The sequence below is a fragment of the Sturnus vulgaris genome, chromosome 9, assembly GCF_052056855.1.
Source record: "Sturnus vulgaris isolate bStuVul1 chromosome 9, bStuVul1.hap1, whole genome shotgun sequence".
Lineage (NCBI taxonomy): Eukaryota > Metazoa > Chordata > Aves > Passeriformes > Sturnidae > Sturnus > Sturnus vulgaris.
The window spans coordinates 17,201,076-17,228,979 of NC_142251.1; the positions used below are offsets into that span (position 1 = coordinate 17,201,076).

Sequence of the window (27,904 nt, forward strand, 5' to 3'; positions counted from 1 at the left end):
CAGCATATGTGCATTGTCTTACTAATTAGTATGTTTATGTAAAAGGGGATGTACCATATTTATCTTGATTTAAGATAGAAAGGTCCCAGATGAGCTTCCTTGCTGTTTCTGTGCTTAAACAATGCAGAGAAAATGTCCTGGGATCTAATTTTCCCTCCTTGCTGAATTGTGGTCATGACAACCATCTGTACATGGATAAGCTTCACAGCATTGTCTTGTTCAAGGGTATCATTTTGATGTTATGTTGTGTGATACAATAAGGTAATGGTAAATAATACTGTGCAGCAGTTGGTGCTCTCATCTACATACACTGCTGACTTAGATTTTTGGGTTTTGTGTGTTTTGGTTTGCTTGTTTAATATTTATGTGGACATTGGGGTAACAAAAGTATAAAAAACAACACTAACTTGCAAAAAATACATTAACATTTGAGATGAGGGCTAAGGGAAATGCCATTGTTCTGACTCTTCAAATTTAACCATCTCTACTGGGTACCAGGGAATTTACATGTCAAATACAAAATTTAGTTTTTCTCTGCTGTGCCAGGAAGGCAAGACACGATTTTTTAAATCCAACACTTTGCTTTTGCATGTCTTTATGTTAAGAGATTGCCTAACAGTATACGTTAGACAAATATAAACAGAGGTAAAGACAGTGCTAGGTTATTGTTATTTAGCTTCTTTTGGAAACACAGTTATTTATAAGATTATGTGGAATAAAGCTGAACATACCTATTATTAAGCAGAATATGACAGGTAATAAAAGATAATATGACAGATAAGATTTTTTTTTCTCCAAAACTTCTACACAAGAAAGCCCTCACTGACATTGCAGGTAAAGTAATTTAATTTGGCTTTGGTCATTCTGTGCCTCAAAGTACAGGCATAATATATCTGGAATTGAAAAAAAACACAAGGGAAGATTGCTTAAGCTGTATTTTAAAATACTTTTGAGATATTAGCAGAAGACAAAAAGAAAGTAAGTTAAGGAAGTTCCTTCTAGAGGCAAGACATACAGTCATGGTTGCATTCAGTCTTGCTGAATATGAACAGAAGAAATAACTGTTTTTTACTTAATACTAGCACTGAATACAAAACAGACAAAGACTCTAACTTGCTCCAAATCAGATTAATCATGTGTGTCTCATAGTATAGTAATGGGAATGCTAGGAAAAGTTGTTTAAACATTCTAAATTGCTGAACCTAGCAATTTTTACTATTGCTGTTGATTTTTTTGCCCCAGATATGTCAGTCATTAACAAGGATCCTCCTTCTGCAAATATAGGTTTGCCAGTTTGAGCATTTTAAATTGAAAACCATTTGTAAAGGGTCATTTTCACATTTACAGTAAGATTCCCAACCCTGTAATAATCTGGTCAGGCTGTGCAGAGGAATAATCAATGTTACACTTTCTTGTCCTGGAATACAAGTTACTGAACTTGAATCACCCATATTTATGTACCTCTCAACCATTTGATTTACCTGATCTAGCAGATGGATTGGATAGGTAGGAGTCATACACCTTCTGCTCTGGAAAGGGAATTCTGTCAAATGGAAATACAGTGGCTTGCTAAAGTGATCAAAAAGGATGTTGTAGTATGAGTTACTAAATTAGTAAATTGGTAGGAGATGAGGTGTCTATGTGGGAGGTATAGAGCACTTGGAATCTTTCTAGCTACCAGTAATAGCTGAGTTTAGAGGAAACAGAATTTAGGTTTTTTTCCCTGGTGTTTGGCTATGAGCTCATATTGTTCTTCTTGGATATTACAGAGAATTACATGGAACAGAGGTTGTGGTAAAATACTCATAGTCTGCTCTTTTTAGTAATAAGGCTAAAGGTAACAAGCTTTGGGGGTACATTCTGGCCTAACTAATGCAATCCCTGTAATAACGAACAAATCAATTTACCAAATCCTAATTATTCTTATATAATGTAGGGATTCCTAGATTTTTTTTTTGTGCTGCTCTCACATAATGCTATTCCAGCAGCAATTCCTAGCTTTGTGACAAGTGGTGCTTTATGGGTAGGACAGGGTCATGCAGCCCTGCAATTCTGCAATGAAGGTCTGCAAACTCCTGCTGGGAACAATATTTTAAGGACAAGGAGAGTAGAGATGGCACGTGTCTTCCTTGTCACAAGATTTCGTGTTGAATTTGTGGGGGTTTTGGAGCTGGTGGTGAAACAATTCTAGGCGACTGATTCTACTTTGACAAATTTTGATTAATTTTAAAGATACAGCAGGACAACAGGCTGGTAAGACCTTCCAAGTATGACACTAAGAAAGGAAGCTGTGCCATAGCCAATTATTGATGTTTATTCTGTTGCTGACTAGAAAGTTTGCTTTTCAACTTAGCTGAACACTGGTTCTCATATAACCATTGTGATTTAAAACCAAGGATTTTTATATGGATAAATGTCAGAATGATTCTAATTTTTTTTTCTGCTGCTGGTGACCCTTTGCCTTCATCACCAGCATTACCTGACTGCTGTTTACCATACATGAAAATCTGTGAAGAGCAAACAGGGCCCTTTGTGGTGTCCCAGTCTGTTTTTAGCAGACCATCACGACTCCTGAACAGTGTCTAGTTAGTGTATTCAAGGGAGAACTATCCCCTTGAACTTGTACTTAAAATAACTCCAAACACGGGATTTTGATTAGAAATACTACTTTATTCTGATATAACTAGGAACGGGACAGACTAAGCTCTACTTCAGTGTTCTGCCCAGGCTTCCCTCCCTGTGCCCCTTCCCAGGGATGGCAAACCTTAGTTTCAGATGGCTTTGAGAACTTGGGCAGTTTGACCAGGAGACAGATTGGAATCCTAAATTCACCATCCAGTCGAGTTCATCCATTCCTGAGAGTGACACCAGCTGGTGAAATCTGGTCCAGGGAGCACTGGCACTCCCGTGTTGCACAGGGCTGGGTGGCACACAGCACTGGCCCCTACGCGGTTAGGACAAGCTTTATAATCACCACGGTATTGGGCAATTACTGTGCTTAACCATGCAGACCATAGAGACCAGCCCAGTACTGGAGTCTGAACAAAACAGAGTGATGGAAAACAAAGACATTTCTAGAATCAGAGAATTGTTAGTGTTGGAAGGAACCTCTGGAGACCATCTAGTCCAACCCCCCTACCAAGGCAGGGTCATCTAGAGCAGGTAACACAGCACTGCATCCAGGTAGGTTTTGGATGAATCCAGAGAGAGAATCCATGACCTCCCTGCTCAGCCTGTTCCATTAGCTTAGCTAATACAAACGCTGCTAAAAACTGAACTGAGGTTCAGCTCATCTCCTAAAATGGCAGCATCCCGATATCAGTGTAGAGGAGCACATTGCCCAGACGGCTGCCCACAGGCCGGCCGCGGCAGCCGCCGGTACCTGGGCCGGGCCTCGCCTCGACAACCACCCGAGCAAGGAGGCGGAGCCAGGCTGACTGCACATGGCAGGGCCGACCCCATCAAAGCGGGAGCTTTCCCCCGATCCCGGACAGGAGTCCTGCGGGGCCGGGACCGGGGCCCTACCGCATCCCCTCAGGTGCGGCGGGAACAATGAGCGCCACAGCAAAAACGAGCTCCGGCGGCGCGCACAGATCCGCGCCGGGCGCGCACGCCTAAAATAGTCCCTCTTTGTTCAGCAGCGGCGGAGGCTCGGCTGCGCCCGTGTCCCTCCGCCTCGGCGCCCCCGCGCCCGCCCCCGGCGCTGCCGGCGCAGGCGGGGCCGCCGGGGCGGGGCCGCGGCCCTTTGTGCTCCCAGAATGCACCAGCGCCTCCTCCGCGGGAAACAAAAATGGCGAGGGGCTGCGCCGGGGCCGGACTGCCCGTGAGGCGGGTCTGACCGTCCCCCGTCGCCTTCCGCCGCGGGTCCGCGCCCGGGGGGCCCGCTGCGCACCGAGCGCCCGGCCGCACCGCGCCACGCCGCCGGGGGAGGCTCCCGAGCTCGCCGATTTCCCTGTATGAGGCTGTTGGCACCACTGGAGAGACCGAATGAGGTGAGGGGTGGGGGGGAGGGAGGGACGGCCGGGCCCGCGCGGTTGGGGGGGCGATCCCCGCAGCCCGGGCCGCCGGTGCCGCATCCCAGCGCCGGGCGGGGAGCGCTGCGAGGGGCCCGCTCCGGCGCGGGGGGCCCGAGGCCTTGGGGGGGAGGGGGAGGAGAGGGAGCTCCCTCCGAGCGGCCGCTGGCAGGCGAATGTGAGGGTCAGTGGTGCTCCTCGGTGACCAAAACAAAGGGAGGGAGGCACCGGGCCGGTCGGCGGGGCCGGGGGCTGCGGCGGTGAGGTGCCATCAGCCTCGCGCCAGCTGTATTTTCATCTTCTCCTTTAAGGATATTGTCCGAGTAGGCTGCGTTTGCTCGAGTGTGAAGAGAGCAGCACAAAGAGGTAGTGGTGCTCGTTGGTAACTTTGTTTTTGGGGCTTTTTGTTTCTTTTTTGTTTGTTTGGGGTTTTTTGTATGGCGTTCTTTTCTTTTTTTTTTGTTTGTTTGCAGTGCCTCACCTCTTAATTTCTGTCAGGCTTGACGATTTGAATGTGCACAGCACTTAAATGGGGTAACTGTTGCTGGCTGAGAGGATATGCAGTAATGCTTTTTTTTTTTTTTTTTTTTTTTTTTAAATTGTATTCTGTGGAAAGAATGGGCTGATACCTCTTTTAGTGAAAGAGAACAATATGGTTCTGTGCTGGATGCTCTGGACACTGATATTAGTGTTGAAATACGAGGGGTTGTCGTTCATCCATGAAGGATCAGGGTGCTGTTAGAAGTAGAGGGCCTGCATAATTAAATGAAAGGCTCTGCTAGGAAAGCAGTGTAGCATTATGGTTGTTTCTGGAATTTGTGATAGGCTCAGCTTATCATAACTTTAAAAGGTCAGACGTAGTAATGGATAATAACATGGTTTCCTTCTGGCTTAGTGTAAGGGAATGGGACCAATGATATACACTCAAACTGCCAAAAGTGTGGGATAATAACAAAAAAAGTTTCCCCTCTTGTTTTTCTTTTTTTTTTTTTTTTTGTTTATTTTTTTTGATCTATAGTTGGGTTGGGAGAAGTTAACCTGATAATACTTGTCCTTTTTTTTGAGAGCTTAAATTACATTTAATTTCAAAGCATTTGAGATTAAAAGAGGAGGCGAAAATGTTTAGTTTCTGTGTTGTTAGAATACAGGTTAGTGAGCTCATAGCTTTTCATTGAAAGGAGAATAAGGGAAACAAAGATTGAACGTATGAAAGGAAATGCAAAATATAGTGAAAATGAGAAGGGTCTTTGCAAGGAGCTACAATCTGTGAAATGTGGATCTGTACTGAGAGTAAAATGTAGTAATGTTTTCCTCAGTTAACCCTTATTTTGTCAAATACAGATGTGTGGCTTCTCAACAACTTGCTTTTTCTGTTCTGGAAAGAATTTAAAATCAGATGTAGATGCTTCTCATATGACTTACTAGGTTAGTCAGCAGGGTATATATATTTTTTTTAATAGGAGAAAGAGACATGTATTGGTAGTAAGCATGAAGTTATGCTTGTCTTTCCCTGAACCAGGAGATCAGGTAAAATTTATGAGAAGAGCAGCTGTAACAAATAAGTTCCAGTTAATTTCCCAGTAGACTGTGGACTTCTGTATTCCCTGGAGATGGATGTGAATTAATGTAGAGGCACTAAAGCATATTTTGTGCTCCTCATGTGAGTTTGGAGGAGGAAGCTTGGAGATGTGCCTAGAAGCACATGTGACTGAAGCCAGTATGAATCTTCTCTTAGTTTATGAATTGACCGCATTTTTTGCGTGGCCGGCCGCTGGCCTTGCTGCAGAGTTGGTTTCACCTTCTTCACAGGTCTTCCTTGCCAGAAATGGAGGGGAAGTATGTTTTTGAGCAAAATACAACAGGAGAAGAATTGTAAAACCACAGGTATGGCTGGAGAGATAACCTCCATGGAGGAGTGACATCAAGATGCTTAACTTTCTTTGAGAGAAGGAGAGCTAATGATGAGAGCATTCCTGATGAGTCTGAACACACTTCATCACACTTCATCACACTTCATTCACTACATATCTTCAAGGATAATGCTACTTTACTTATGTTCCAGATCTATTTATTTTTTTAATTCTGTGGAATGCTTATAGAGGTTGCTGTTTTTGCAGACTAACCTTAAAGAAGGAAGCTTATCATTATGGGATTTTGGTCAACTCTGAAATCCTTTTTTTCCCCACTTTTCCCAGAGCAAGGTAGCATGTTGTCTATTATTTCTTTCATTGCTGGGGTGCGTCCTCACACTCCCTTAGATGTGTGGATTTGGGTATTGTAGAAACCCAAAAGGCAATTGCTGTATTCACAGAGGTGCTAATGATACAGTTAAGGGGAATTTTGGTCTTGTGACTCGGTACCATTGTTTTCTCCCTGTACCTTCTGCCTCTTCATATGCAAACACGTGATTGATTCCAAACAAATGGGTCTTGGAGTACGTGGCTGCCCTGTCCTACTTCCCTACTTTCCCTAGCTAAATATGTTATTCTGTAGTGATCTTTTAAACTCTAATTCTTTTACTATTTATATCACATAGATTTAAAACATTTCTAGTTATTTAAGATTTCTTGAGGGAGAATGTGAGCAAAAATAAAATCACAAGTGATTGTAGTATTATACATAAAATGAGGGAGTACATTTACCCTGGTGACCACCTCTTTTTAACAGTATTCATCAATCTCATTAAGGACAGTCATATTTCACAGGATTAGAGAGCAAAACCACAGTTTTCTATCTAGATGCTGTCTAACAAGTTTAGTGTCACAAGCAGTCACTTCCCCTCAGTCCTCTGGCTAAACTTCTTTCTGATATGCAACAGATTCATAGACCTAACTGCTAATCAGATTAATAGGCTGTGGGGCCTCACTTAGTTTTTATTACCAGTTTTTTATTTCTTAAAAGCAAAATTTATTACTTTTGTCAGGTAATGTGATGTATGTGCTTTTGAAGACATGAATCTACTTAAAAAACTTGCTAATGAAAAGATACTGTGATAATAAGAGAATTCCCTAAAGAGTCTAACCAGCCAGAATTATTCAGAGAAAGAAAATCGTAGCCAAAATATAAGGCCCTTTGAAAGAATTAAAATCCTCACCAAAGCCAACCAGCCACCCTATTGGGATAGTAATGTATTATGCAAAATCCCATTTGATCATCATGGGTGCTATTGGGGTTGACTGGGTAAAGCTGAGAATAAGCAAGTTACAATTTCTCATCTTACTGACAAGGAGTGGCTTATACAGAGCAGTTACCCTGAAATCATTGGTAGGACAAAGTTGTTCTGCCTTAAATGATATTTTAACTTCTATCCATGGTAGATTTGTTAAGCTTTGCTGGAGTGGTGGCTTGCTGCACCTTTGAACAAACATGTGAACTTGACTCGGGTAGGCTCATAGGACCAGACTGCATTCAAGAGCACCAAGGAAAATACATGATGTTCTTGTAGGGCTCTTCCTCACTCTTACGGGTTGTGAAGAGCAGGGCTATTCCATAATGATTAGAGAATTGCACGTTTTACCCCATCTTTGGAAAGGGCTGAGTTCAACCCAGGGAACCACAGGCTGATTAGCTTCACTTGGTCATTAGGGAAGTCATGAAGTCTTTCTGGAGAATGTTTCTAGATGCGTGGAAAGGTGATGGCTGGTAACAGTCACCAAAGATATAAATTATGGCGTGAACAATCTGACTGCCTTCTGTGTTAGAAATGGCAGGGTTTTTGAACGTGGGGAGAACCTCGTCCTACCTCAGTTTCATCAAGGCTGAAGGAAGAGATTGGACATGAACTACATGAAATTCAGCAGATAAGAAAGCAAAGTTCTGCATCTGAAGAAGGAGCTCCAGGCTAAGATTGGCTGGGGATCTGACACATCGAAAGCATTGTATAGCCAGCGCTGGGTCGTGTGAGCTAAGGCAAGGGGTATCCTGGGCTAGAATAACAGAAGTAGAAGGCTGAGGGGAAGTGATTATTTCCTTCTACACAAAACTCATTAGACAGCATCTCAGTAGAATGCTGTGTTTTGGTGCTACCACTGCAAGAGACATCAGACCAGAAGAGTTTGGTGTAGGGCCACTAGGAGAGTCAGGGACTGGAGCCCTGTGAGAGAGGCCTTAGGGAACCAGGTTCATTCAGCTTCAAGGAGGCAAAACTGCAGCCTTCCAGCTCCTATGTGAAAATTAGTGTGATGCAATTAGTGTCTTCACAGAAGGAGGACAAGTAGTAACATGCCTACATTGGAATAAGAGATTCTGATGGGGGAGGGAACATCCCCGTCCCCAGGGTGGCAGCTCAGCAGTGAAACAGGGGCCCAGGTGTTTGTGTGGCCACCTGGTTTGGCCTCATGGCTGGTGCTGTGCTGAGCAGGACTAGAGAATTCCTGAGAACCTTTCTACCCTGAATTATTGTATTATCCTAAACAACGCTTAAAACCGAAAGTAATTTTTATAACGTATTTCTTATCCCCCAGTTTCTACTTTTCTAGACTGAGGGATGCCTGGATTGCAGTCCCCTTGCCCTTCTTTGATACAGTTGGCTTTTGATTGTGCCAGCATGCAAAATAGTGTAAAGATCAGGACCTTCAAGTGTGTTTTGTAGATGTTGTATGATATGGTACATTGGAAAAGCAATATTAATTTCAGTCTGTGAAGTAGTGTAGAGGATAGATTATAATCTGGATTTGTATTTGATCCTTTGCTTAATTGAAGTTCGTGTCAATGTGTACTAATACAATAGCCTGTTTATGTGTAATTGAAAAGTGACTGTTACAATAACATTGGTATTACAAAAAGAAAAGTGATTTTTTTTCTTTTTTGTTACGAGTTCAATCAACCTGATCTGAAGTTTGGACCTGGGTTGGGGTGGAGGAAGTTAACTTAAGTTTGACTTGTCATCCTGTTAATTTTGACTGTCTTCTTGGCCCAGCAGAATCTTTTTATTTGGGGGAGGAAAGTACGTTTGCCACAGTGAACAGATACTGGTTGGTGTGACATCTCATAAATAGTGAAGAAGCTGAAAGGAAGAAATGTGGCCAGGATCCAAAATCTCTCCAGCTGTTAATGTAGAGACCAGATCCAAGTCACAGGCAACGTTGGAAACAGGGCTTTAGCTTGGTTATGTGGAGCTGGGTAAACAAGCTACAATTATTACTCTGACAGGATTCGTTTCCCTTTTCTGCTGTCTTTTAGCTGTGAGCACTTGTTGCGTACCTGGCTTATTTAGTCACCAGATCTCTCTGTGAGGTACTTGAATTTGTTTTAAATATCAGTCAGTGAATCTATATTAAGGGAAAGAAAACAGAATAGGAAGCTAATGGAGAAGCTAGCTTGTCATTCTGGAGCTGCTGGGAAGAGAGCAAGGTGCTGTATTGGATAAGCCGTGTGTGAAACTGCCGTGGGTTTTGTGTGTTCTGAGCTCTTGCTAGACCTCGCTCCCCTCATTCCACGTGAGCGTTCAACTCTTCTCTTTCAAGGAGAGAAGAACGGACTGCTGGTATTTTACATCTTACAACTTCTTCACAGTTCAGTTTTCTCTAATAAAGGTAATAAAGGGCTAGTTTGCAACTTTAGACCAAAAAAAATTGTGATTAATCAGCGGTAACATTGTACTTTCAGAATCTGAACTGATTATCTCTAGTTATCATAAGTTCTTTCACTATATTTTCCTTTCCTATGGGATACCACATTTCCAGTTTTGAGATGGATCCTAAACCTCTGTGAGCTGTCTTAGTAGAATGCTCTGTATGTGATTTCTGTCTGAATTCCCTTCTAATAAATCTTTAGTCATCCCTTCACTGTAATTTGCATTTACTAGGAATAAACGAGCTATTTGTCCCACTTAGAGTTTTCTCAGTGGATTAAAAATTTCTCTCAATGTTCTTTGGGCACTTTGTTGTTAAAATTTAGTTTTGGGAAGCATTAAAGATACTATCTGTGCTCATAGGGTAGCTATCTATTACTGTTGCAGCATTTGTGCATCTGGCAGCTTGTCTGGAAAAGTTTCCTGAAATTGTATAGATTGGCAATGAACCTGACTAGTTCAGTCTTGGAGTCTGGCAGTGCCAGCTGAGGGAGTTTGTGTCCGAAGTTGTTTGTTTGCATTTATTCAGCTGTGCTTACAAACCATTCTGTGAAACAGATCAGTGAACTGAGAAGGCTGGGGAAAAAAGAACAACCCGTCAAGGGAGTTTTTTCTTAACAGAAATTTTTTTCACAGCAGTTGTTGAGACTGAAGGAGTACAGGAGTATGAATGATATTAAGAAAAAGACACTCGGGCACAAGAATTCTCAGTCTTTTTAATCCTCCAGCCTCTTCACATCTTTTCCCCCAGCATTTCCACTTCTTCCTTTTGTAGGATATCTGTAGAGGTAGATGAGTAGAGGCACCAAATGAACCCCAAAATTTTCTGACTGTTGATAAAGAGGTTAGAGTTACAAGTGAGTCAAAACTAATAAATCTGATTTTGATAAATACAATGCTAGGCATAGTAACTGCTTATGGTTCATAAATCAGACTGATTTAGGTTGTTGATTTTGGGAGGGAGTTTGCCATTTCTGTTGACAATGACAATGAATCTGCTTCTGCAGCATATTATAAACTAATTGATTAAGTAGATGAATAGAAGGTATCCTTCTGCCTATCTGGCTTGAGAATATCTGTTGCTATGATCTAGACTCCAAGGTGGAAATCAGTGATCATTTTCAGTATTTCATGACCTCAGCTTCTCAAGAAAAGGTGGAAGTGCATTTCTAATTTCAAACATGTATCAGTGTGCACGTTTTACTGACTGCCACCTCTAATTTCTGAAAGATTGTATGGATCTATAAGTACTTTGTTTTTGCATTTTAAGTGCTAGACATGACATACTTAGCATTGTGTAATAGATAAGCCATACATGCTGGCTGACATACAGTGTAGCTTGGTAGTGAAAGTTAAATGAGATAATGTAGATCTTTATAAGATTTTTCTTGGAAAACAGTGCATCTGATGGATATTGTGCAATTATAAGTTCTTGGAGAGAAGTGTTGAAGATGGGGAAATTCTTATTTCAAGGTTACTAATTTTGTTGAAAACTATATTATTATGTGTTAGGAAGGTGCTATGAAGCTAACTTTAAGGAAGACTGGAAAGCAAGTTGCTGGAAAATGTGGAACCTTTACCTTTTTGCTTGCCAATTTTGAAATTCAGTTTGCATTTTAACTTCCAACAAAATTTTATTTTAGTGGTAGGTGTGACTTTTTGGCATTCCACTACAACAGTTAGAGCGATGATGAGACAGATGGGAAGTTAGTACCATTTTATCATTCTAGCTTTTACATTAGTCTGCACTGCATTTCTTGTGCAGTGAGTGGTTCCAGAAGATACTTTAGAGCCACCTACTTTAAGTAACTTATGTCCTGTTCATTAAAGTCAACTTGTTAAAACAATTGACCTCCTACTTAATCACAGTCAAAACCATTGAGGGAATGTTTCCCTGGAGAGAAACTTCCTATCCATGTGGAAAGCAACTGTTAAGTTACTCTCAGTCTATTGTAATAACTAACCCTATTTTCAGTGTCTGAGATAAACCATAAACTGCCACAGCAGGAGCTGCTTCATGGGCTGTTCAGCACTGCCATCACTCACAAAGAGAGCAGTGTGGACAATGGAGAAGTGTCTGCTTTATTGGCTCACAGCTTTACTGCAAATCAAGGTTCTGCAGGGGCTGAAGCTGCTATTGTGTGTTTATCTTGTTGTGTAAGTGAATGTATAGATTCACTGAAGTGTTTTGTGCCAGAAAATGATGCACACTTTTTTCGGTTGAGATCTCAGTGGTGATGTGAGACAGACTTTTGTACTTAAAATAATGCTTTTGAAGACTCTTTGAGGTATAAAGCTCACAGTTGTTTTTAAGTTGTTTTATAAGTGACAATCTGTACTGTTTATGATGAATTAATTAGTGTATTTTTGTGTGTTTGGTATGAGATCTTGCACACATTTTTTCAAGTACTGGAAAAGAAGAGCAAACGTTCCTGCCTTGTAGCAGTAATAGCTACCTATTTCTAGGCTAGCCTAGCTAGGCTAACCCAACTTTCTCTAGGGTCTGAAACACCTGAAAAAAATTGGAAAGAAAATCTTTGTACCTCTCTGAGAGTGGTTCTGTCAAACTAGTTGTAAACCAGAAGAAAGTAAAGAATAAGTGTCCCTGGCTGCTACACTTTTACTCTGTTATTGTAAAACCTATTTTGAATGCTGCATGTATTTTGTCCCTTTTATCAGGGGTTAGAGTAGAGCTGAAGACAAGTAGCAGTAATTTGAATTAGCTTTTGTGTAAGAAGCAGCAAAATTGCTAAGATTCTTTATCTGGGAAATCTGGCTTGATGGTGAGTCTGAACATTGTTATTTGCACCATGAAGAGAGAAGATGGAAAATGGCAGTTTAATTTTCTGTTGCATTCTGTGATGAAGGATATTAGATGAAGTGACAAGATGTTAACTGTGAAACAAGCCAAAGGATTTTTTTGTTCCTCTGGTCTTCCCTAGTCACCTGTCTGAATATTTTTGTGTTTGAGATCAAGCAGGACTTAAATTGGTGACCAGTTGTGCATGAGGATGCCAGAGGTCCATTATAGCTGCTTTTATTATAATGTCATGGTCAAATGTCACTTTGATTATAAATATGCTTAAAGCAGCTGATTTTCTTATGCCTTTTGTGGTTTACACTGTTTAATGTGATATTTTAAGCCATTACCTTTCCAGATTTATTGTTATATTAAATGTGAGTAGTAAATTCTTTAGAGAGAAGATTCCTTTCTCTTTGAAGCTGTAGAGCGACTTCTCAAATATCTGTATAGCAATTCTCTAACTGTATGGGACCCTGCTTAGTTTACTGCTTTTGTTGGTGCTTTGCGATTAATTAAAATGTTTTTGGTGCTGATAAGGTGCCTAAGATATCTTGAGTGAGGTGAAACTGCTCTTCAATTGACTGAATTCTCTCTAATTTCCTGATCCCTAATTGTATATGCATCCATGTTACACACACATGTAGCTTCTGGAGAAAATACATTTGTATATAGAAATGATAACTTTATTACATAGTCTCAAATTCTGAGTGTTATTTATGAAATTCTTCCTTGTGCACTCTCTGGTCCTGTTTTATAATTTTCTGTATTTTACTGCTTTAATTGAAGTGTAGTGTTTGACAGCTAGTCTGACATAAAAACATATCCACTCTTGCATATAGATAAACGATGTATTGTGGAATATATGAGAAAAAGTGCTTATTGATACAAATAACTTACAGTTTTGGGTTTCCTGTATAAAGAAAGGCTGCAAGATCTGTTGTTTTTCCTTCCTTATTATTTCCCACCCTTACTCTAACAGAGAAGAAATTTTATTTTGCATAAGAAATTCAACATGTAGAAATTCTTCCTGTGCTGGAAAACTCTACACCTGTGCTTAGTGGCATTGCATGATTCTGTCTTGGAGGTACCTCAGTATTTACCTTGAGCTAGCATAATGCTCAGCCTGTACTCTCCTAGCCAAGGTAATGCAGTTAGAATTGGCTTAGGGTCTTTTTAGCTTCCTTAGAATTTTAAAAAACTGGCAGTGATGTGAGTTTTGCATAAGTAATCCTGTATTGAATGTTTTTGATATGTTTTTCAATACTTCTGGTGATTTTTATGAAGAGTCTCTGAGCTGGGAAGTTGGTGCATATCCTAGAAGGCTTCTCTTTTATAAACTTGTCCCTTTCAGATTTTATACACTTGTATAGTAGCAGAGGCACTGCTACTAAAGGTGTGTAAAGTCAGGAAAGACGAGCAGGTCTTTGGGTACCTGAAGTTGTGGAGTTGGTCATGTTGGTGTTTCCAAGGCACAGTTCCTTTAACCCAGTTCTGGTTACCTCTTCTCTTGCTTGCCTTCCCCCAGAGACTCCACAGCGGTGGGTAATTCACTGGTCCATAAGCGCTCTCCTTTACGTCGCAGCCATAAGAGCTCAGCATCTCTGGCCAAGCTGCCGTTACGTGATGGACAGAAAGCCAAAAAGCCACTTTGTAAATTTGAGGAAGGTCAGGATGTCCTAGCTAGATGGTCAGATGGCTTATTTTATCTTGGAACTATCAAAAAGGTAATCACATTTTTTAACTTCACTGGAGTCTTAAAGGGTCAAAATACTGTTGAAAATGGCAGTATTATTGTCTCACTTATGTAGTATTAAATACATTCCTCTGTTTGGAGCTTTTACTCGAGGCTTCCACTGTATTTCTGTCTTTCAGATAAACAAACTGAAACAGAACTGCTTCATTATATTTGAAGACAGTTCCAAATCCTGGGTTCTCTGGAAGGACATACAAACAGGCAAGAACTTGAAGTAGTCATTGTTTAGTATCTTATTTTTTTAGAATACTGTTAAAAAAGATGATCATATTATATTCTTTTGTTCTAAAGGGTGATGTAATTCAACGTGATCCAGGAACAAAAATTACACTAATAAGAAAAATTAATAAATGAGTATGAGAAAATTTCAAGTTGATGATCCTTATGGGTCCCTTCCAACTCAGAATATTCTCTAATTAAAGAAGCTTCTATTTTAATCAACTGTTACATTGGTATGTGGTGTACATGGAGGAGGATATAGTTTTGTTTCCAGTTTGCAAACTTTTTTCTCCTTCCTCTACCATGACTGTGTGCTTTTGTGCACTTGAGATATGTATAAGTAGTAATAACTGTAGTAATGTTGGAGTTTAAGGCAGCTTTGGCAGAACTGTCAAAAAGATATGCAAAGGGTGTATGTATTTACATGGAAAGAAACACAAAGTAATATAAATACAAAAGACCTATTAGCTGTCCAGCTAGTATTTATTTATAGGTATTTTTAGCCAAAATTTATGTTCTTTGTTCAGTTACTGAATTTTTATTGTTGATGTTGAGGAACCATTGACTGCATAGTCAGTAGGCAACATAAAGCCTATAAATATCTGATACCTTATCATAAGTGATCTAAATATTTATAACACAGTCTGTACAAAATGTCTGAATATGTTGTTATTAAGAAGTTTGGCACTGTAACATTGTGTTTGTAGCATCTGTAAGTGAAATTGTGAAGAAGGCTGTTCATGTGGTAACTGTTCTTACTGCAGATATAATCTGAAAAAAATCACAATCTCATCTTTGTCTAGGAGCCACTGAGAGTGGGGAAATGGTCTGTACAATATGTCAGGAAGAGTATTCAGAAGCACCAAATGAAATGGTTATATGTGATAAATGTGGGCAAGGTAACTAGATTTTTTTTCTACTTACTGCATTTTAAAAGATATTTTGATTTGTTTCACAAAGGAGGATATTTGCCCGGCTATGACTGACTGCTCAACTGATCTTAAATTTTGTAGCCCTTAGTGGCTATTAACAGCTCAGTGAAAGATGATAATCCATGGTAAAGTGACTAACACCTGTTCTGTAAGTCAAGATTATTTTTTTCTATTAAGAAAATTTAAAAGACCTTTTTGAATGTGTTACCAATCCTTTTGTTCAGGTTTTTGGCACTTAATGGTTGATAATGCCTTATAGTTGAATTAAAGTTATATATAGTTAATTCTGTGTAAGCTTTTGTCATTTTAATCACGGTTTGGCTGATCATTTTTCATACAGGTTATCATCAGCTGTGTCACACACCAAATATTGATTCCAGCGTGATTGATTCAGATGATAAATGGCTCTGTCGACAGTGTGTCTTTGCAACAACAACCAAGGTGTGTTTCTAGAAAAAAAATTAATACATTTCATAGTGCATGCATCTTTGATTTTGAAATTGAAATAATAAAAAAGATATTACTTTTTTAGTGATTTCTTCTTTATCTTTTATCTGAATGCAAATTTTTTATGTTGAGAAGTAATGCTGTTTTAGAAATCGATAATATTTCACTTCTAAACACATGTTAGTACTAAAACATAAATACACCTGAAAAGTTGACTCAAGTTATGAAAACTTTTCTCCAATCAAACGAAAAGCTTTGAAGGTTTCAGAAATACATTACTGCTTTTTGGAAAGTGGTGAATCTGTTTCTGTGCAGAGAGGTGGTGCGCTTAAGAAAGGACCAAATGCCAAAGCACTGCAAGTCATGAAACAAACGTTACCGTATAATGCAACAGACCTTGAGTGGGATGCAGGTCATAAAACCAATGTCCAGCAGTGTTACTGCTATTGTGGAGGACCTGGAGAGTAAGTAAATGGATAATATGTAAAAACTTTTCTCTACTGCAGCTACAAACTTGGACTTTTTTCTTGTAACCTTCGCTGTTAACTTGTTCGTTTCTGTCTCTGTGTGTACATACCAGAAACTGGATGCAAAGTGGGATTTTAAATTCTATATATGTTTTAGAAGTGTCTCACAGTGGGAAATATATTATTAATTTATTTTCTTCTTCCATAAAGTACTTTGGTTTGTTCTAATTTTGTCATGTGATCATCACAGTACATTCTCTAATGAGCAAGAAGTTTTTTTTTTTTTTGGTCACCACTGTTGATGTGTTGAGTCTGAGTGGAGTTTTTTTGTTGATGATCTTGCAGTTCTAGGCAGAATTGTTCTGATGTTAACTCAGCTCTGTCATAAGTCATGAAAATCGATATACCTAGAGATTAGTTTATTAAATTTCGTTGGAATAGACAGTTGTCTGATTCTACCATAATGTCATATCCTGGTTTTCAGTCACTGGCAGGAGAAACTTTTTTCTTTTCCCCTCCTCTTACGGCATCACAGAATCCTCTGCTGGTTCTTTTTTACAAGAAAGGCAAGAAGAGGACTTCTTAGGCAGGTAGAGAGGAGTACTCTGGTGTCTGCATGAATGAGTGAATGAATAAGATAGCATTGAAGATTTGAGGTCAAGGCAAGTAGAGTCCCACAGAAAAGCAAAGTTATTGAGTGTATACACAAGGACAGAGATCTGGTTTGAGACTTGAGACTTGAACAAACATGGCTGTCAGTTTTGCATGGCTCTTTTTCTGAAGGGAGAAGCTGAAAAAGGAAAAGATGTAAACTATGAGGTTTCTTTTGAGGATTCAAGTAGTTGGATCCCCAGAACAAATGTTTATGACTTTATGCAGTTGTGTTGTGCTTTAGGAAATAACAAGGAAGCTAATCTAGTATGTCAGAAAGAGCTGGTATGGAGTTCCTGAATTCTTACTGGGAATTAAAAGGTGGATGTCAGAGTAAATTAAATGGGCTTTTTCTTAATTTAATAACTTAATTCTTTTACTAGGCTTTTATTATTCCTAGTCTGTCTTTTCTAGTAGTTCACTATGGAAGTAAATGTTACTGAAATATTCATAGAGATGACTGTGAAAATCAGTTTGGGTCAAAAGTTCCCTTCCTATTTAATTTAAACATAATGAAGAAACAATTTTCAGTAACTTGTTTAACACATCTTGTCTCTTTCTGTTGTTGAAGCTGGTATCTAAAGATGTTGCAGTGCTGCAAATGTAAACAGTGGTTTCATGAGGCTTGTGTACAGTGCCTCCAAAAGCCAATGCTTTTTGGTGACAGGTAAGAAAATTAAGCTGTACTTTGTTGTTTTATTTCTTAAAAATGTGAGGGAAGTCTCACATATGAGCTTTTATTAGGGCATCCATAACACAACAGTATTTTTCAAAAAGGGGTTGAGTTTTGAGTAGAAGTTTATACACAAGAGCCTGTGTTTGGGTGCCAGGAAAATGCAGTTCTTCATCTTAGTTGAATGGAGGATGCAGTGGTGGGTGGTGGAGAGGTGACCAGTGGAGAGTTGCATTCCAGCTGTTACTGCCTTCACTTTGTGTGGAAATCCTTTATAGAAGAGGTGCAATTCTACATCTTCTGCTCATGTGTGAGGAGTTAAGACAAAAAGAAATGAAAAATAGTGCTGGTCTGTGCTTTTATTTTAAGGGGAACTTTGAGCACTTGCAGCAGATGAAAGAGGAAAACTGAAGAGAATCAAAGAGCATTTCATTCATTATTTAATATGATTTTATGTGGGAATTTTTCTGGAATGTTTGTCTGAAGGAACTGAGTGAAGATGCAGGAATGTATAGGTCCTTAAAATGCATATTTACACTGGAGCACAGGTTTTTGCATTTGAAAAATTGTGCTGGGGACATTAACAGAGCATCTTCATGGATACAGTCACAGGTTGAGGGACATTCTCAGGCAGAATGAAACAGTGGTAGCAGAATGAAATTGAGGAAGTACCTTGTATCTGGCCCAGTAAGTATCAGCACAGATTACAGAAGTTGCTAAAGTAAGATAAAGAGTAAAGGGACTCACAAATACCATATGGCTGAGTTTCTAGCGTGCTTAACTTGCATTTTTTTCATAATCAGGGTGTTAAAACACTGTGTGTATGGCCACCCACTACCCAGACATGTGTACATATACATATGTATATTTTTTTAGGTTTTATACGTTCATTTGCTCAGTTTGCAGTTCTGGACCAGAATACCTCAAACGTTTACCCTTGAGATGGTAAGTATGAATTTAAAAAGAGTGAGATGAATACATGCTTTGCTTTGCGCTTTTTTTTTTGGTGTTTTTGTTCTTCTTGCTTAAAAAGAAATGCACTTGTTAGCTTGAGGTGTTTCCCAAGTCAGTCTTGCTGTGTATGATCAGGGATAAATTTCTTTCAAAGTTTATCTTTAGGGGTAGAGGTATATTGTGGTTGCACGCTCTTGGGATTCAATCCTGGGGTCATTCAGTGAAGTAAAAAGCAGCTACTCACTTGTGTGTATGTGAAGGTTGAGATATCTAAGTTAAGTGGGTTTTGCAGGTTTAGGACCCTGCTGTATTATGTAAGCCAAACGTAGTGAGTACCAGAGCACACATCCTGATACATTTTGTAATAGTTTGCTTGAGTAGTCTTAATAGGGCTAGTCTGTAATAGAAATTATATACAATTTAGTGGATATATACACCTAGTGCTAACAAATACATGGTGGAAATTATCTTGTTAGATGTTAATTCACCAAAATACTTGCATGAATTCAGAACTGATACATTAAAGTGTGAATTCAGACTTGCTTATATATGCCATGGTCCAGACTAGTTTTGGAGCTTAAAAAAATATCGTGACAATGAGATGAGGCACAAATGAAAGTGAGATACAAACCAGAACCATTTGAAGGGAAATTGCAGGAGGCTTCATAGTGTTGTCTGAATGTGTCTTAAGTTGGACTTTGTGTTCCTCCACTTGTATAATGCTAATACCTTTTCTACTAAATTGTTTCAGAGGAAAGCAATTGGAAGAAAAATACTTGTTTTCTCTGTTTTTTTTTTTTTATTATTAAAATATTCTAGGGTAGATATAGCACATCTATGCCTTTACAACCTAAGTGTTATTCATAAAAAGAAATATTTTGATTCGGAGCTTGAACTTATGGCCTACATTAATGAAAACTGGGATAGATTGCATCCTGGTGAGGTAAGTAAGTAGAATACCCTTTCTTGTTTTTAAATCACAGTGCATACATGTGTCCTGAAAGTTGACAGCCTTGAACTGTTTTACTCTGGATGTTGAATCCTTTAGTACCTTAAAATCTGGTAATCCAAAATAATGGAGTAATTTTTAATCTTCTTGCAGAAATAGAATGCTTTTTAAGTGGTGTCTGGTTTTCTGAACTGTGAAATTTCTTCAAGTTATCTTTGCAACTAATTACTTGCTTGGTAACATTTCATTACTTAACTGTTTATTCTATTGCATATCTACATTCTCTTTTAGTTTCATTATTCTTTTATTGCTTTGATATTTTCATATGCCCTGACCTGAAAATCTAAATATTGAATTTAAGGCATATTGCATGTGAAGACCACACTCATTGTCTCTAAGGTGTAACACATTGTTTATGTGTTCAATATTGTACTCAAAAGTTACTTTTTTCCTTCCTAATTCTTATGGTGGGGGTGGTCAGTTTGTGTCCAGTTTGGTTTTGATCCTTTTCCAGTTGGATTCAGCTACTTGTCAAGATATTGTTTTTAGTTCATTATTATGCTACTTATTTTCCCAGTTATTTGATTACTGAGCATTTATCTTAGCATTAAAGGAAATCCATTTAATCGAGCAGATTGAATTCATATTTAACTGAGAGGACCAGTGTTGATCTTTGTTTGTGTATATGAGGTTAGATGCAAAAATTTACTGTTTAAGTTCAGTGGCATACTGCTAGTAGGGTCCATACTCCTTTATGTGCATGAAAATTGTTTAGGATTTTGAAGGTTATTTAATACATGGCATATAATGGGTTGAAATTTTCTAACTATTAGTACATCCTACTTTTATACTTCTCTTCAGTAAATTCATACAACTGTAGTCCATTTTTACTAGCACACATGGTTTGAGAACCAAGTGTACGTTCTTGGTTTAAATAACTATTTTTCATAAGTAAATGGAAAATAGTCTAAACATGTGTTTTGAACTATTAGTGGCAATAGTTTGTTAAAAAGTCAAGCAAACACTAAAGCGTTACTAAGAATCATGAATATATATCTGGTTTACTTTGATATGTATGGAATTTTTTACCTCAGTCATATAAAATCAGTAAGTCTGTCATATCAAGTCTTGAGCTTTGATGTTTAAAAAAGGCTGCACAAAATGTAATTCTCACCATTTTTTCAATAGGATGAATCTTTTAGCTATGTTACTGTATAGCTTAACAAGTATGTAAACCGTATTTAATTTTGAATTTTATTTTTCTTAGTATTGAGGGAAATGTAGAAGAAATTTGTTTGTTTATTTAATATAATATTCCTTATGTTTAACATAATTTTATGTTAGACTGGCTGGAGAGTGGAGCTGTGATTGATTTGGAGCACATAAGCCATATTGAAGAAATGGAAAAGTTACAGTCTCCTCTCTGTCCTCTTCCCCTTTCTGCTTCCAATCCATCCATGCTCAGTCTGTGAAAAACACATAACTAAGGGGGAGGAAGGAAAGGGCAGATCCAAAATAAGTAAACCCACTTCTTTAATATGTATTTTCAATTCTCTACCTTCAGGGAACTACTAATTTGAAGTCTGAATACTACATTTTCAAAGGGCTAGATTTTCAATAAATTCATACAAGCTGTATTAAGGAAACTTCAATACTTTATTCTGAAGAGATTTTAAATATCTTTCATGAAGTTGGCAAAAACTGGCTTGAAAAATCTGATTAACTTTGGTTAATTAGGGAAACGAGGGAAACAGAATTTAGTCACAGAAATAGTTCATATGTACAGTATAATGATTTTAGGGGTTTTTAATCTCTTTAAATTGCCACTGTTAAAAATGACACTTCAGTTTCCTTCCTACCTATTTGTACTTGAGTAAGAGGAAAAGAATTTACCTTTAGGTAAGACAATAGTAAATGGTAGAGTTATCAGAGCTCCTAAGCCAGTAATTTTTAACATGTTATTTAGAAAGCAATAAATGTATGGCATTTATCTGTCGTTTAGTGCAGAGTTGCAAGGTCTCTAGATAGCAGTGGATTGGATGGAATGCATATGGTGAAGATGGGAAACAAGTTATTACTTCCTTTGGCTAAAACCACTTGAGCACCTCCCTTAGCTTTGGTAGTGAGGTAGACTGTCAGTCTTGCCCAAAATCATGTTAAAAGGCTGGGGTTTATGAGCATTTATTCCCTTATTTTTAGCTGTTAGCATGTTGAATTCTTTGACGTTTTCTGTCTATCTTGTTTGGTGAGAATTGTATTCTTTAGAGATGATCTGATCCTCGGTTTTTTATTGGGTTTCTTTTCATACAGTCTGGTCATTAGTGTTCATATTAATAGTGAAACTTATAAACTACTGTCAGCTCTATAATTAAAGATAAATTTGCACGTTTTGGCTTGGCAACTGGAAATAATGGTAGTTTTGCTGGAATTGAAAAGTAGATATATAAGTAAAAGTGTAAACAATCAAATTTTACATTCTGGTACGTGATAGACACCACCATACTTGTTCTGCTTTTCTCTGTAATTATTTATGCAAATTTTCAGAAAGAAGATTTCATATTTGCAAGCTTGATAGGGACTAGTTACTTCAGGCTTTGGTGAAAGGAGGGAGGTTAGACTGGGTCTTAGCTAAAAGGACATGAAAATAGATCTGCTGGCTTGGGCTTATTATAATTCTAATAATTTTTCTGGGTGTTTTCCTTTCTTTTTTTGTATCAAGTTGAGTTGTATTAAAAAAATGTGAATTGGGTCCTATGGCAGGACTCAGCTATAATTATCATAAATAATTAGGTTCTTTTGTCTCTATCCTCTGTTTGCAATCTCAATTAATTTGGGAGTACATACAGAAGATTTTTTGTTAGGAGTGTCGGGAGAGAGCAATCTGGTGTTTATATTCCCTCATTACTCTAAACGTTCTTGAGATTTTTTTTTAATTGTACTTCTTAAAAGTGAAACTCATTCTGTGTCCTTGGCTTGATCCTGGCATATAATTTTGTGGATGTAAATCACAAAATATATGAGATTATGGTTAATATGCAACCTTAAGTAATATTTCATTAATGTAGTTCACATTCAAACTTGTAATTACAATGACTCAGAGTAACTGGAATCTTTCTATTGCTAAAAATTTTGAGAGATTTAAAGATTTCTTAATACTTTACAGCTGGCAGACACACCAAAATCTGAAAGATATGAGCATGTCCTGGAGGCATTAAATGATTACAAGACTATGTAAGTTATTGGTACTTTTTGTTTTAAATGTTTGCCTATTTAATCTGACTTAGGTTCAGTCTTCAGTCCATGTGATAATTGCTCTGGCTGCAGATGACATTTTAAGTTTTAAATAATGTTTGCTTCAAATTGTAACATTACATAACTATTTCAATTGGAAATTATAAAAATTCTCTCTCTTGGTCTGGGTTACATCTTCCTTCCACTTCACATTTTGTTTTTGAGGAGGATTGTGATGGGGTAAAGAGGGGGGTAGAATAGCATTTGAATGAATATTCTCTTGAAATAAAATTTTGTTTTGCATGTACCCTGTTATTTTAAAAGTTACGTTCCCATCAGAATTTTAACAATTAATTTATCATCATCTAGGTTTATGTCTGGAAAAGAAATAAAGAAAAAGAAGCATTTGTTTGGCTTGAGAATTCGAGTTCCTCCTGTGCCACCGAATGCTGCTTTAAAGGCTGATAAAGAGCCAGAAGGAACTTCACATGAGTTCAAAATTAAAGGCAGAAAATCATCTAAACCAATCCCTGACGTGAGGTAAAATAACCCAGTCATTCTAGCAGTGTTGTGGTTCATTTGGGCTACTTTGGGTATTTTTTGGTGCCAACCAAAAAGGCCTTTTTCTTGTAGAATGTTTTTGGGTTTTTTTCTAACGTAAAGGCAGATTATTTGTGAGAAAAAGGTTCTTAGAACAAATGTAGTTAACTTTCTATTAGGATTCTTCTAAAAAATCAACATGAAATTTAGCAATAAGAACAATAGAAAATATCCCAACTTTGCTGTCATTTGGGAAACAAAACCTTTTGCCTTACTGGATCTCTTAGGCAATAATCTAACTAGAATTCTCAATAGCAAGTATGTTGTGAAATAGTAACTTGTATTGAAAAATGTGCCATCTTTTTTACCAAGAGTGATCATATGAATAAATGATATTTAATACTTGTTCATTCCTCTTCAACATTTGGGAATCAGTAATGTCCCTAGAAAGACATTGAATCTGTTATGTTATTATATAGACAAAATGTAGCTGTGTACTTGCAAATTTTGATTTGCCAGAATCACCTCATTTAATACAATATTTTAGAAATAAACATCTAATTGTATATTAATTGCCAAAGGAAAACATGTATTCAGTGAAACTTATCAGTAATACAGAATAAAATACAAATTTTTTTCTAGGGAATTAAGTAATGGTATAGAAAGAAAGGGGAAAAAAAAATCAGTAGGTCGTCCACCTGGTCCCTATACAAGAAAAATGATTCACAAAACTCCAGAGTCATCTCCTCTGGTAAGGATTTTTCTTCCCCCTTCCTCCCTTCCTTCTAACTGCATCATAAATGTTGAAGAAAAACATAACAAGTTAATATGAATTTATATTCCTCCACCTGCTCTCAAATAAAATCAATAAAAAAATTTAAGTGCCTTTTTTTTCCCTCCCCCTTAGGATAATGAACCAGTTCCAGTGATAGAGAACCCAGCCTTGGAATTACCCTGCACTGTTGGGTAAATTAAAAAAAAAACAACCTTCTCATAAAACCTTGTAACACCATGTAATTTATCTGTTTGCTTCTGAAAGGTCAGCTCAGTTTTTAATATAAGTTTGGTTTTGTTTTTTTTTTACATGGCAAACCTGTTATCTTGCAAAACAGGAAATCTGATGGAACTGCACATTCATCCAATACCTCAGATGTGGAATCCACAGGTGCTGCCAGTATGAAAGAAACTACCTCATCTAACATTTCCAGACATTATAGGTAACTACTCAGTTACTCTATCTGCTATAAAGATTAAGATTTGCAGTGTATTAATTTTAATAAAATTTTCTCAAGAGTAGAGGTATAAATAGCCTGGGGAAATACAAATTTTCACTCACCCTATTTCTTTGTATTTAATAGTTCTGTTTACAACTCAGTGAGAATTTCTTTGGTGCTCACTAACAGTTGTTTTTGATGTAAAATATGTGTATGACATTTAATTAAAAGAATTAAACTGTAGAAACATTTGCTGAGCTTAGTTTTCTACTAGTGGTCACAAAAGAACTGATGTATCCTGAATTATTTTTAGCAGCTTTTGTTTTTGTAGATTTGTGTATTCATGTTATAAAATACTAAGTATGCTATGATTTTCTACAGTCAATAGAGCATGAAAAAATTTTGGCACAGAGTTTATAAATAAATTATTAACTGCAGTAAACCTTGCTGCAAGCAAATTGTTACTTGAACTTTTCCCTCTCTCAAGTTCAGCAAATAGAATTTTCTTTTATTGACGTACATGGATTCTAATATTTTATCTTCCCGTTCTGGTTCATGCTATTGAGTGCTTTCATGAGTAATTTTCGTGTGCATTATTGATATAAATCATCAGTCTTCTAAAAGCTCATGTTTAATTTAGAGTTCTGAAATTGTTACCTAAGTGTCATACTCACAGTGACCTATCTGTAGGCAATAAGTATTTTTTGATTGAAAAACAACAGTTATTATGTGATGGCATGGAAATAATTGATGATACAGCATACATTTTGAATTCCCTTGGAGCTAATGCTGTGGGGTTTTATTTTCAATAGTTTATCTGACTCGAGAAAAAGGACTCGTACAGGAAGAACTTGGCCTGCTGCAATACCACATTTGAGGAGGAGAGGCCGCTTTCCACGCAAAGCACTCCAGACTCAAAATTCAGAAATTGTAAAAGATGATGAGAGCAAGGAAGATTACCAGTATGATGAACTCAATACAGAGATACTTAACAACTTAGCAGATCAGGAGTTACAGCTCAATCATCTGAAGAACTCCATCACTAGTTATTTTGGTGCAGCAGGTAGAATAGCTTGTGGGGAAAAGTACCGTGTGTTGGCTCGTCGGGTGACACTTGATGGAAAGGTGCAGTATCTTGTGGAGTGGGAAGGAGCAACTGCATCCTGACTGTAGGACTGAACATTATGTTCACTGCACTGTCATCTGTAAGTACAGTTCATTATGCAGAGCCACGAGAGAAATGGTCTTTAAATGTGTTTCTAAAAAAATACAAAAACAAAACCAGTTTAGCCTTAACACGTAATTGTTACCATTACAGCTCTTGTGATAAAGACTTATCTTTTTAAAATCTGATCTGAGACTTAAATTTTTTAATCTGAACATTGTTAGATTGTTTTAGGTTGGGATATTTTGGGTTACAATTGCTTAAAAATGTGCATGGTGTTTAAAGAAAGATGACATTTTCTAGAGAACATTCCATGGATACAGTTATTGTGATTTAGAGAAAATATTATGTAGATAGCACAAATATTTGAAAGATCTTGGTTTGTTTTCTTATCCAAATGTTTGCAGAAATGTATTTCTATTTCAATACTTTCTAGATTTCATAAGTGCAGTGTATATAATGCCTAGTGAAGACTGTAAAATACTGAAGTTTTCTTTCAAACAAAGTGTAAAAAAAAAAAAAAAAAAAGAAAAAATATATTGAGCCTGTAAATTGCTCTGTGACCAGACTTCATTGTCTTCTTAATATATTGTGTGTGTGTGCGTGCGTGTGTGCGTATATACAGAGGTGTATATGCACACACTGACCTGGGCGTGTATATAGATGTGTGATTGTGACCTATGCAATACAAATTATGGGATTGGTCAGCTTCTGAGAATACATCCCATAATTCTTTTTTCAGGAATAGTTGCCAGTATTTACACAGCAGCATTTCTTCTCAGGCTTATTGGGTGCTGTTGCTTTTTATGTACTAAGGAAGTGTCCAACCAGTGCAGCATGTTCTGGCAATGGGTGCAGTCATTGATGTTCATGTGCTCTACATTCCATTATTTTCCATTTGAATTAACCGTTGAAAGATAATGCAGGATCTGAAGATTATCAAATTAATTTTACTGGAAATAACAATTTGAAAGCTCTTGTGGCACTCTGATTGTAAATGTCATGTCCCAGTTATAAAGTATGTTGACAGGAGCCGTGCAGGATTTCTACGTACCTGTAGAAACAGTCATATTTTGATAAATGTAGTATGAACGAAGTGTATTATTGCACAGGGTCAACAAATGTTGCCATTTGAAGTAACGTTACTGATTTTCTTACAATATTACCTCTTTTGTGTTTATAAAATGTACCAAGTTTTAAATTGGTAAGATTATTTTACTTGTTAAAAAAAAAGTCAAAAAGTCTCTTGCCAGTATTAGATACTTTTTTCTTTGTCTGCTACTTTTGAGGGGGTTTTAGCCAAAGAGTAAACAGAAGAATATTTTTACTTTGGTGGTTATTCACTGTACTGTATAAGGTTAGTTTTCTTACATGCTTACAGTTTGCCACCAAAATAAAATTATGTAACATTAACAGATGACAGAGTGGTTTAAAGTGTACTGCCTGAGTTAGTACTTACTTATTCTATTACTTGGTTATTTGACTTTTTCTGCTCATCTTGAACATCTTGAAAAGGTGATTTTTTTTCTGACTTTTTTTTTTTTTTTGGTCACCTTATAGCCAAAGGAAGCAGAGAAAGCTTTTTATCCTGTGCTTGGCTTATGGCTGGCTGGGCTATATTAGCTTTATAAAAATGCTAATTAAAATCTCCCACTTCTGTTTACCTTCACTAAAATGTATGGGGTTTTTTTCTCATACCCTCAGCTATTAATTTAATGTTGCCTTGCCTATAGCTGCAATATTTTGATAACACAGCAACTTCATGTTAATTTTTGAATGTTTATATCTTGAGATAATGCAAAATGTAAAGCCTTTGTAACCTTACTCACACCATCTGTATTTGTCTGTTTCACTTTATCCAAGTCCTTTAATTCTAACTGAACACCAGCAGTATTTTTCATAAAGATTCATTTAACGATAAATATTGGAATGTACCTGGGGACTTTAGTGGGGGTGGTGTGGGGAGAAAATACTTGTCAAACTTCAGCTGTCCATAGACCTAACTATTGTGAATGTCGTTTCATTTTATTATGGTGATTGACATAACTCTGATGTTCAGTTTGTATTTTTGGAATTGCTTTTCTCTTAGAATTAAAAGACAAACATTAAATGTGTGTATTTTTTGAGAGAGAAGAATGAGTTTTGATTCTGTACTCTTGTGAAGCACATACTTGGTGGCATCCTCCCATCCATCGTTTCCCAACCTCTAGCATTCCTGTTCCTGTCCTGGAGACACTTGCCCTGCACATAGACACTAACTGGTGTTCCAGCTATGGTTGAGGGATGCTTTGTTACAAAGTGTCATGTACTGGAAAATGCTG

General features: G+C 37.6%; 1 protein-coding gene across 2 annotated transcripts; it reads left to right on the forward strand.

Moving 5' to 3' along the window:
• The first annotated feature begins 3,754 nt into the window (after window positions 1-3,754).
• On the forward strand, window positions 3,755-27,701 carry MTF2 (metal response element binding transcription factor 2). Of its 2 annotated transcripts, XM_088169977.1 has the most exons (16): window positions 3,756-3,992; window positions 4,325-4,379; window positions 13,914-14,112; window positions 14,261-14,342; window positions 15,164-15,259; window positions 15,633-15,733; window positions 16,055-16,203; window positions 17,429-17,524; window positions 18,407-18,475; window positions 19,304-19,427; window positions 22,597-22,664; window positions 23,034-23,204; window positions 23,847-23,955; window positions 24,112-24,170; window positions 24,317-24,421; window positions 25,231-27,701. In XM_088169977.1, the coding sequence occupies exons 5-16, from the start codon at window positions 15,184-15,186 to the stop codon at window positions 25,583-25,585; spliced, it is 1,482 nt and encodes a 493-aa protein (XP_088026103.1). In that variant the 5' UTR covers window positions 3,756-3,992; window positions 4,325-4,379; window positions 13,914-14,112; window positions 14,261-14,342; window positions 15,164-15,183; the 3' UTR covers window positions 25,586-27,701. The 2 variants fall into 2 exon arrangements, with proteins under 2 accessions (XP_014739719.1, XP_088026103.1); XM_014884233.2 differs by lacking the exon at window positions 4,325-4,379 and having other exon boundaries at window positions 3,755-3,992.
• The last annotated feature ends 203 nt before the right edge of the window (window positions 27,702-27,904 follow it).

Excerpts from the sequence above, each read along its gene's own strand:
- MTF2 (XM_014884233.2), top strand. Across the intron at positions 16,204-17,428 it reads TATTGTGGAGGACCTGGAGA|CTGGTATCTAAAGATGTTGC; the intron begins GTAAGTAAATGG and ends CTGTTGTTGAAG. Across the intron at positions 24,171-24,316 it reads GAATTACCCTGCACTGTTGG|GAAATCTGATGGAACTGCAC; the intron begins GTAAATTAAAAA and ends CTTGCAAAACAG.